Source organism: Micropterus salmoides, unplaced genomic scaffold, assembly GCF_014851395.1.
Source record: "Micropterus salmoides isolate LMB-PRFRI ecotype aquatic unplaced genomic scaffold, ASM1485139v1 Ms_hic_scaffold_4363, whole genome shotgun sequence".
Taxonomy (NCBI): Eukaryota; Metazoa; Chordata; class Actinopteri; order Centrarchiformes; family Centrarchidae; genus Micropterus; species Micropterus salmoides.
The window spans coordinates 1-11,419 of record NW_024043777.1 but is presented as its reverse complement, the minus strand read 5'-3'; the positions used below and the strand labels follow the sequence as shown (position 1 = coordinate 11,419).

The 11,419-nt window shown below is 43.3% G+C and overlaps 1 protein-coding gene across 1 annotated transcript; it reads left to right on the top strand.

The window, feature by feature from the left end:
- Window positions 1–1,071: 1,071 nt before the first annotated feature.
- Window positions 1,072–11,414, top strand: LOC119887843 (pleckstrin homology domain-containing family G member 3-like; the record flags this gene model as incomplete). Its single annotated transcript, XM_038698424.1, is given in 5 exon segments — window positions 1,072–1,195; window positions 1,198–1,241; window positions 9,069–9,251; window positions 10,241–10,333; window positions 11,313–11,414. Coding segments are annotated over 5 exon segments (531 nt in total), but the record flags the coding sequence as incomplete, so codon positions are not given.
- Between the last annotated feature and the right edge of the window lie 5 nt (window positions 11,415–11,419).

Below are 11,419 nucleotides of genomic sequence, written 5' to 3'. Positions count from 1 at the left end.
GGGGGGGGGGGGGGGGGGGGGGGGAGTTCATTCCACCACAATGAGACCAGAACAGAGAGGAACCGGGTCTCTGAGTGACGGGATGGCCAATCTTCCAGAGGCAGGGAGGAGGGTAGGGTTTGCCCATTGCTTGGAGGTAGGAAGGAGCTGTTCCCGTCACAGAGTCTCTAACTGGATGAAGTTCAAGGGCCAAGGTGAAGGTTCAGTCATGTGGGGACAGAGGAGAGGGAGTTCGCTGTAGCAGTGTGTTACATAAATCTGATGAAGAGGGCTCCTGCCACAGCTGATCCAAGGTCAGGTCCACAAAAATGAACAAAACTACACAGAATATTCAGAAATCTGTGATGCAGGTTTTACTTTTTTATGCCTCCTTACACAACCCCAAAACTAGATTGGGACATCCTAATTTTGTCTTAAGGGGCCCCTGACTCTTTTGCAGAGGTCAGCCGGGCCCGGGTGCTAATCGGTTCGTGATAATAACTCTCACTTGAATCCTCGGTCACAATCTTCACAAATGTCTTAACACAAACATCTGAGGATATTCAGCAGACAGTCTCATCCATTAAACATAAACACACACATGCAGCTCTCCCCAATAAAAGCTTCTTTACTGGTCCCAGTCCAAGCCCACCTCTGAGAGGAGAGAGGGATGATGAAACAGAGAGAAACCGTCTTAAAGCCTGCTCTTTGTTCTCTGCTGTTGGGTCTGTATTATTTTGTGTTGTTGTTACTCTGTCCACAGTGGCCAGTTTAAACACTGGTCAAACATGTGTTTGGAGCTGTGCTGGGATTTCCCATAATCTCCAGCTGGTTCTGCTTCAGTTGGTTCTGCGATGAACTGCTGTGTCAGCCAGTGAGCTCGTTAGAATTATACAGTAGTTTTATTCACTATTTGGAAAACCTTTCTAGAATATTGTACACATTTACAACTGTTAGAGATAAACTCATCACATAAATCAACAATCACGTTTGAAAAAGGCTCCAAAGTCCGATCTGGTGAAACGTTTGTAAAAGGCAGCACACGTGTGAGCTGAATGTTGTCACATTAACGTGAAGGTTACAGCAGCACACACACACAGACTGTACATGTTTCATCTTTTCTCTTCTCAGGAACTTTCGAAGCACTTTGACAAGAGCGACCCCGGATATGAGGTCGTTGAGGACGCCATCATCACCATGACCGCGGTGGCCTGGTACATAATGACATGAAGAGGAAACAGGAACACGCAGTGCGACTACAGGTTAGCACACCCAGGAATTACACGCTGTGAGACACCTGAATGATCTTTAAGCATTTATATTTCTAACATTACATCCTCATACATCACTTATTCTGAGCTGCAATGTCACTTTTCATTATAAAATAATGTATGAATAATCACCAGGGTTTCATTACAGAAAAAAATCCTTATCCTATCTTAAATTTCAAAGATAAGAAAAATCCTGTCTTCCTATTAGAGAAGCAATTCCTAAACTCATGGCATGAGGATGCCGTCAGATCAGTATATAGAGTTTTGAGGACCTTGACACTGGGAACAAAAAGTGGTACACAGAATAATATTAGGATCTTAATATAGTTCCTATTTAAGAACTTTTTAAGTCAGGGCGGTTCTGTAGTAGCTAAATTCCGATCCTAACTCCAGGAATCCTCTGACTCCGGCTACGGCACGTTACGTCTGCGCCACAGTTTTGAGGCGTCCGTAGCCTGCCCGTTTGAAGCCTTGAGTTTGCTTAGGGTTCATTTTTGCAACCAGCGGCACCGGACGTGACCATATTTGACAGTGGAGCTAACTACCGTTGTGCTGAGCTAGCTAGCTTGCTTAGCGAGGTGCATCCGTCATCTTAACAGGGCTGATAAGTTTGTCTATAGAACAGCAGGCTTAAACTAAATGTTCTCACCAGAGAAAGTGAACAGCCGACTCCTGATAAGCTTTTTCAACGGCGCTGGTTAAATTTACACAGTGCCGAGGGTACAAGTCACTCTAGTGTGATTTACAGGTCGCCATTGGTAACGACGTGTCAATCATAGATAATCCCGCCCTAAAGCCTCCCCTGCTTCCTGGTCTCTGTTCCTCTAAATGGGACCATAATTTACTAAATGAACCTCATGCTGTGTTGAAGAAGACTTGAAACTAGTGACTGAGACCATAAACTCATCAGGAAAGTGTTTCTGAGGGAATAAATCAGCTGACAAGTAGAAACATTTTATATCTATTTGAGCCCGGCTTCTTCGAGTCGCCCCCTGCTGGCCGTTCGATAGAATGCAGGTTTACGGGACTTCCGCGTCCGCATCAGTTTGCTGACTGGAAGCTTCCGCTTGGTTGTGAGAACTACGGTCCTAAACTGACATAAGACTTGAAGCCCAGAATCCCAAATCCACAAAGAGGTCAGTTTTTCACTCTGAACGAGCCATGGTAACAAATACGAAATCTGTCTGAAATTATATTTGGTTAGCTTATTTCATCTTTCAAACATTATAGATCCAATTAACCAGAGTTTTACCAAAGAAAAAACTTCCAACAATGTTTAGCAAGCTCCATGTTAAAACTGTAGAGGACCTCAGAAGGTTCCTTGAGGAACGCCTTCCAAACTTTTTATAAAATTCCACTTCACAGAGAGTTATTTATGAAGCCTTTGGAGATATTTCTTTAACCTTATGGTTTTAATTTTGCCCTCTTTGGTCCATGAAAAGAACCGTGACATAAGTAATTAAATGGAGATCTTATTTAAAACAAAGTCATTCATTTGTTTCACATGTAGATGATGAGATTGTGTTTTTGTTTGGTTAAGTTTAAGTCTGGTGTTATTCTATAATTTTATTACTGTCAACATATCCAAAGTTTAGACACAAAAAACCCAGTGCGTTTGTTCATCTTTCAATTATTTCTGACTTCCCGACCCTGACAGATTAATCTACATCTAACCCTAAGTGCCACAAAGGTTGAGTGGTTTCCAACGTTTTTTAATTTATGAAACCTTTTAATAGTAAGTCCTTACCCGTACCCAGTGTTTAAACTAAAAGCCAAGCTAACAGACCTGCAGCTCCTCTCCGAGCCTCCAGCCAGGAAGAGACAGACGGCGGCTGGAGGTCAGGTGCTCGGCCTTGAGGTGTCAAACTCTACAACTGCTGCGTTCCACAACTTCCCCCAACACGTGTTCACATCATTACACACAAGGGAACATGTTATTAACTTGTTCCATCACATGGGACGTTCAGCAGCCTTGTGCTGGTGGTCGGCTTCTTCTCCAGCTGAGTTTTAACACCTCTCCTGTCATTCTCTGCTTTGGTCTTTGTTCTTTCACCTCTTCTCAGTCTGGCTTTTTAAAGTTTTTCTCTTTTTTACCCATGTTTCTGTACCCTTTGGGTCAATTCACTTCAATTCAGTCCTGAGATCTCAAAGTGAAATATTCCAGTAGGAATCATACTAGTCCTGAAGCCCTTTATTGATATTTGACAGATTTTTTTATTTGGAATAGCACTTCATGAAATCTTTATGATCTGATTCAAACCACTGAATCACATGGCCATAGGCCCCGCTATATTAACTTGTGTTACACCTGCATTTGTATGAAGGCTATTCCCAAGGTACTCTTGAAGGACCTCGGTCAAGTGCAGAGTGGGTGAACATTGTTAATCTAGAAAATAATAAGCCATGGTTGTAACCATGGTAATATTAGTTTCAGTGAGAGAAGCAATTGACCCTTCACTAAGCCACCCTGAATACACAGCTGGCCAATCACAGCGCAGTATAGACTCACTCCAACTGAGGTCCGACACTTTCACAGCTGCGCTCCATGACTCTAATGCAGAAAGAGTCGTTTTCTAGCTTTTTTCTGGCTGTATTTTTCTAAGATCTGGTCAAACGCTGTTCCTGCGGCATCTTGTAATAGTTACAGCAGAGAGGCTGAAAGGAGAAGGACGATTTATTCTCTTTCCAAAACCTGTGGATTTTTCCTAATGTAATGTTAGTTAGCTAACGCTAGCTAACTTCCTACTGAATGTAACGTAGTAAAACCCTGCTGTTCTGCTTTTTAATGGTTGTAACAGTGAATAGCGACCTACCCAGCTGTACAGGAACAGTGTCAATCCTTAATAATATATAATAATCTTTATTTGTAGAGCACTTTCCAAAAACAAGCTACAAAGTGCTTTAACAAGTGTAAAGACAAAACAAAACAACACATGATAAAAGCAAAACAACACGTTTGAAATATATATAAAAGAATGAAATAAAATAGGATAAAAATCATTATATCATTGTCCTTGTCTCAATAGTCAGGTGGTGCGGTGGTTCACTTGACTCTTTAGCTTCTGTCTTTATTTTTTCGCGTCAGTTTGACAGCCTGAATACAACCAGAGACGTTTTATAGAGGAGACACGCTACTCAGTCACATCCTCACTATAACTCTATGGGGAAAGCCCACAACGCCAAAGATGGCTGCTATCCCGCCCCTCCTCCTAGAAAGCCAATCATCTACTTTTAACAGCCAAAGCGGGAATCATATTTCAGCCAATCGTGTGGTTCCGCTGACGTAAGGGTCTGTTTTACTTTGACTTCACATGCGTGGAAGTGGTGACGCATGCATAGTAGTGTGTGCAAGTTATGCAAGTGTAACCGGTCAGGAAAAAACGCTGTTTAAACCTTATTTTGGGGCAAAGTCGTCAAACTCTTTCAGCGATTTTTTTTTTCTTCTGCTGATTCTCTTCATGCAGTTTCATGTCCTGGCGACCTGTGAAAGTGCAGTTCTGGCTCTCTCCCCATTCATCCAGATAGGAGCCTGGTGTTGTTAGTCCGAAATAGCTATAAGATATATAGAGGCGTTGCCAAGATGGCTGCTAAATGGCATGACTTGCCTATAAGGACTTTGATGCAACCTTCAAATGCAGAATGCAACTGCAAAACTGTCTGCTTCTTTCTGAGATCGCTTTTTCCGAAAATTAGACAATAGTTCTCCAGGGAGTGCGGGAATAAACTGTGGCAGCGCCATGCTAAAAGTCTGACAGGTCCGACAAAATAAAACGCTAGCGTATTGAAACAACGCATTTTGAACGGCACGTTATTAAAGTTGTGAAACATTGCAAGATTTTGGCACAAAAAGTACTGGGTAGGTTTAGGAACTAAACTACTTGGTTAAGGTTAGGAAATATCCTGGTTTGGGTTAAAAGAACTACGTAGGTCAGTTAACACGTAAGTTAACTAACGTCACTCGCGTAACTTAAATAAAAATATTTAATCTTTTTGTTTCACACGGGTTCAAAGTCCAGGTTTTTCCTTCCATCCACCTCCTTATTCAGTCTTTCCTGTTAAATATCATAAACCTGCCTTACCGTCACAAACTGAAGCTACAGGGCTTCCCCCACTGCGCTGAACTATGATGCTACAGGGATCCCCAGTGCGTTATAGACTGACACTGATGGGTCTTGACCATGTGTCCATATGACGACTTGGAAGTGAGAACGGGTTGGTAACAATCAAAATTTAAGCGCTACTGCTGGCCTTGCCAAGCTTTCACTGTGTCTTGTTTATTAGAAATTTAAATGAGGTCTCTTTCACCTTTACTGCAGTTGGACCTATAATCACACAACAGAAGTACAAAACAACGTCATCAACGAGAAGTTGTCATCGCAAACAGTTTGGTCTGTAGTCTCAAACTGTGGTAGTTTAGTGTTTCTACGTCTTTCTCACTCTCTCTTCCAGCCGGTCGTGTGAGGTCAGAGGTCGTCTCCACAGGTGGGTGACCTGTGCCTGTCGTACAGCAGAGGAGCTGACTCATTAACAAACAGTTGTGTTTGGGAATAGTTTAATCTTTAACCCCTAAAAGTTCACGGAGCAGGAAGAGCACAGGTGTGACCTCTCAGCAGCTGGGTCCGGAGGGGAACCGTTCACGCCGGCCCAGATGGAGGAGAGTTCATATACTTAAAGAGATTGTTTGATTTTTTATACAACTTCTTTCCTGTTGTGTCTCAGTCTTTCCTTTAGAGATGACGATAACCCTAACGAACCTGCAGTTATGAAGGGTGAAGTAGTCTGAAAGGAGGAGACTGATCAGTTCTGGACGGTTCTTTTTGTTGACCTTTTGTGTCTTTCCACCTGTGTTTACAAGAAAAAACACTCACCACCGGGGTGAACAGGACCCATCTGGAACTCAGTGGTTTTGTAAAGTTGAACCCGTTCTGTGTGGGACTGATCAGCTCCTTTCTGATGAGCAGATGGCGGCTTCTGGCTGCTATCAGTGCACGAATGTGTGTGCATGTGACATGTAGGATGACGCGCTTTAGGGAAGATTAGAAAGGTGCTATATAAGTGGGAAAATGTGTCGAACAGCTGCTTCATGGTCATTCTGCAGCTGCAGAGTCCTGCACTTGTTGCACCAACAGCCATTTTACTCATGGACCACTTTGTTTTTTAGTATAACACCTGAATTTATTCACAATTATAAAAGAAAATGTATTATTTGTGTTTTCATTTGCTTTCAAGTTGATGCTAAATTAAGTGGATATTGTTCATTTGTGTATACAATATAGATATAAATTTAGGTATGATGCAAAGTGACAACAGGCATAAAAGAGAAACCAGTGGTTCCTAGGTACATCTCAAGTATGTACAAACTGGCATTGGGGGAATACATACTCTGAAAGAAGGCGTTGTGATGCTAATTTGCGTCTGCGTTAAGGGGATAAAAACTAATTTCACTAACAAAGACCACGCTACTAGAGATGTGGATTTGGAATATTTTATTGTATGACGTGGATGGAGGAGAGCTGAGATGATGTAGCGAGATGGATTAAGGGTCCAGATGGAGGGATGAGGAAGAAGAGTGAGAGGTCGAGGAAATTGGGGATGAGAGTTCAGGGCGGCTGTGGCTCAGGAGGTAGAGCAGGTTGACCGTTAATCGGAAGGTTGGTGGTTCAATCCCTGGTTCCCCCTGGTTGCATGTTGAAGTGTCCTTGGGCAAGATACTAAACCCTGATTTGCCCCCAGTGGTGTATGCGTGAATGTTAATTTCCGTTTGAGCACTTAGGCTCAGTGTATGTAGTGTAAAAGCGCTTTGAGTGGTTGAAAAGACTAGAAAGGCGCTAAACAAATACAGAGCATTTACGGAGCATATGAAAATATTAAAAAGGTGAGGGAATCAGGGTATGGATGGACGGAAGAGAACGATGGAGCTCAAACACAGAAGACTCATTCCCCCAAAATGCACCACAGAGCGCCACAGGAAGTCATTCCTGCCTGTGGCCAGCAAACTTTATAAGTGTCTGACACTTAGTCAGTTATTAAAATAGACCTTATTATCTATTTCTGTGCAAAATTACCTGTTTAATAATTAATGTGCAATATTCTCTGCTGCTATTTATTCACTAGTCCTTTTTGGTTCACCATAATAACTCTTAATAATGTAAATATTGTACATTTTATATTTATACTCTTTATCTATGTACCTTGACAAGTGTGCAATTGTGACAAAAGAATTTCCCTTTGACACACAGAACCAAAAACAGACTTACACAGGAAAACATGAACACAAACCAGACTCCCACACTTTCTAGGCTGTGCGACCACTCAAAGCGCTTTTACACGACATCGCATTCACACACAGTCATACACCGATGGAACAGCCGCCGGGGGCAATTCAGGGTTCAGTATCTCGCCCAAACCCACTTCGACATGCAGCCGGAGGAGCCGCTGACCGAGCCGGCGATCTTCAGATTAAAGGGCAACTCGCTCCACCTCCTGAACCACAGCCGCCCTAACCATCGCTTAATGTGCTCTGAACCCTCAGTGGTTCCTACGTTCTAACAAAAGAGACAGAAAGTGAGAGAGAGAGTCTTTGTTCCTGAACCTAGTTATATAACTTCATATAAAACCCTTCCTTCTTTTATTGAACATTCTGCAGCTGCAGTTATATTTTCTAATTTTATCGTGTTCCCTAATTCCACAGCTGACAATCTGTAACTTGTGCACAAACAGAGTGGAACAGGCAGATTTGGGGCGTCAGATTCCATAATCACACACCTTCTCACGAACAGTCGGCATTCATCAAATGAAACGCTCATATAAAGCTCACAGAAAAAAAGAGAGGAGCCTCTCTTTCGCAGGAAGGCCCTGATCACATTCACACCTGCAGCCTGGTCTGCTGGCAGCAACACTGGAGCTACGGGGGTTATGGGCCTTGCTTGCCAGTACAGGGCTTGAACCGGCGATCTCCCGGTCACAAACTCGCGTCTCTAACCTAAACTGTAACTAAACATCTGACAACATCTGTTCTTGTGATGCTGCTGGTCCAGAGCGTGTTCCTGTGAGTTCTACACACCACCTTTCGGCTCTACCGGGCACCAAACGAGTTTACATTTCATAAAGCAACCGTTTGAAAGCTTTAAGAGGTTGTTTTCAGCCCCGCAGTGTTCTCCGTAGAACCTTTCTGTATATCACCATGAAGGTTCAGGTAGTAGAACCTTTCTGTATATCGCCATGAAGGTTCAGGTAGTAGAACCTTTCTGGATATCACCATGAAGGTTCAGGTAGTAGAACCTTTCTGGATATCACCATGAAGGTTCAGGTAGTAGAACCTTTCTGGATATCACCATGAAGGTTCAGGTAGTAGAACCTTTCTGTATATCGCCATGAAGGTTCAGGTAGTAGAACCTTTCTGGATCGCCATGAAGGTTCAGGTAGAACCTTTCTGTATATCGCCATGAAGGTTCAGGTAGTAGAACCTTTCTGTATATCGCCATGAAGGTTCAGGTAGTAGAACCTTTCTGTATATCGCCATGAAGGTTCAGGTAGTAGAACCTTTCTGTATATCGCCATGAAGGTTCAGGTAGTAGAACCTTTCTGTATATCACCATGAAGGTTCAGGTAGTAGAACCTTTCTGTATATCGCCATGAAGGTTCAGGTAGTAGAACCTTTCTGTATATCGCCATGAAGGTTCAGGTAGTAGAACCTTTCTGTATATCGCCATGAAGGTTCAGGTAGTAGAACCTTTCTGGATATCGCCATGAAGGTTCAGGTAGTAGAACCTTTTTGTGTTACGTGTGTTTCTCAACCTTTCACCCCCATCCTCGCAGGAAATTGAGTCCCTGCTGGTGAACTGGAGCGGGCCGGACCTCAGCGGGTTTGGAGAGCTGGTTTTGGAAGGTTCCTTCAAGGTCCACAGAGTGAAGAAGGAGAGAGCTTTCTTCCTGTTTGATAAGATGCTGCTGATCGCCAAGAAGAGGCTGGAACAGTTCGTCTACAGCACGCACATATTTGTAAGTAACGGACGTCCTCCTTTGACAACTAAACCCCCCTTTTTCATTGTCTCATGGACGTTTGAAGAGGAGACACGCCTCTTCAAGAATCCTCAAAGATAGCAGTTTTATGCACATATCCCGCCCCTCCTGCTAGAAAGCCAATCGTCTGCTTTTAACAGCCGAGCGAGGAAACACATTAAGCCAATCGTGTGGTTCCACTGACGTAAGGGTCAACCATGCAGGTGTCGGAGATGTATAACCTGTGGGGAAAAATCTGATTTTACTGCTGATTCTGTAAATGCAGTTTTTACGTCCTGGTGACCAGTGAAAGTGCAGCTCTGACTCTCTCCCCATTCATCTACAGAGGGGTCTGGTCTTGTTAGTCAAGACCAAGACCAGAGCTTATCGAGACCGAGTCAAGACCAAGACCAGTTCCCCACATTACATGACACACAATATAATGTGGAAGGAGATCAGAGGCGCTTCTCAAACTGAGCTGGAAGATCCACATTCCCATTAAAACCCCCACATACAAACACTAAGAGCTGAAATCAAAGATAGCATCTTTATTCAACGCTCCTTTTTCACACTGAGCATCGCGGGGAGGGGGGGCAGGCGTTAACGGGAACAACACATTTTAATCAGGGTTATTTTTTGTATTTGAAGCAACACGTTTTACATCCAATCAAAGTTCGGATGTTAACAAATAAATCAGACGATGCAAAAGCAATTTATTGATATTCCCAAAGTTCTGGTCTTGACTGGTCTTGAAATAAAATCCAGAGTCCTCCATGTCCGGGACCGAGACAAGACCATTAAAAAGTGGTCTTAAGACCGGTCTCGAGTACTACAACACTAGAAAGTCAACTCAGTGAAACACAGAACCCCCCGCCAACAAGCAAGTGCTCACGATGGCACGACGCAGAAGTATAAATTGGGCTTGATGGTGCTTAAAAAGCCAGATTAATAATGCAACATGTCTCTCTCTGTGCCTCTCTCTGCTGCAGTGCTGTAATCTGCTGCTGGTAGAGACTCTGAAGGATCCTCTGTGTTTCAAAGTGTCAGATCAGACGATTCCCAAACAGCAGCACACCGTCCAGGTGAGTGTTGGAGGGAAGCTACTTCTTTATCAAGTCCTCCACTCCGATCCATCCCAGGCAAGGGCGTCACTTTGTGTTGGAAAGTGGTGGGGACATAAGGGCTCAGATTAGGGGTGTGAAGAGACACTCAACGAGAACGAGACAAAAAGATCCTTAAACAGTGTTGCTGAGATACATGAGCGCCGCTGGGGGTCCTCCCCCAGGAAATCTTGATCTTTAAACACTTCATTTCCTGCGTTCTGGTGAAGGTTTCTGCACCAATTTATGGTGGAAATGTTTTTATGTATGTATGTAAAGGAAACACAAAATTCAGGCAGCTTGTTACATTTCAAAATCTAAAAATAAATGAGTAAGTAAGTGAGCAGCTCTCAGTCATTCTGTGCTGCTCTCAGATCTGTTTCTCCTGCAGATCAGCTTTTCTCCTGTGATACTCTGCTGAGGCAGCTCACATGCAGGCCTGACTGAGTCTTTTGTCATGTTCACAGGGAGAGAACGGAAAACTTAAGTTCCTGACTGCTGCTGCACGTTTTTGGGTCATTTGTTTTATAGCTTAAGTTACTTTTTTTGTTTCTTCTATATTTTAAATGCATTGACTGTTTTCTTAATGTGCAAAAAGGCACTTTCATTTGTTCTTTAACTACAAGCTGTATTTCAGAACGCTTTTAACATATGTAAAAAGTGGTGGGGACAGAGTCAGCCATTTCAGAAAGTGGTGGGGACATGTCCCCGGCGTCCCCAGCGTCCCCAGTGTCCCCAGCGTACATGACACCTATGATCCCAGGTCATGTCTCAGACTCCAGAATCATGTCAGTCATCAGTTTGAGTTGATGTCACCAAGTGTGTGCTGTTACAGCACAGAGACATGAACAAAGGACAAATACTTCTACATGTCAGGTCATAATTACATGATTGCAGTATCTTCTTTGCGTGCTTGCTGTTCTCCAGATTACTTGTTTAATACTTCATATCATAACTGCAGACAAAGAACCAGGAGGAGAAGAGACTTTGGGTGCACTACCTCAAGAGACTGATCTTAGAAAACCATCCTGCTTCATTCCCACAGAAGGTAAGGAGGGAGGAGAAGAG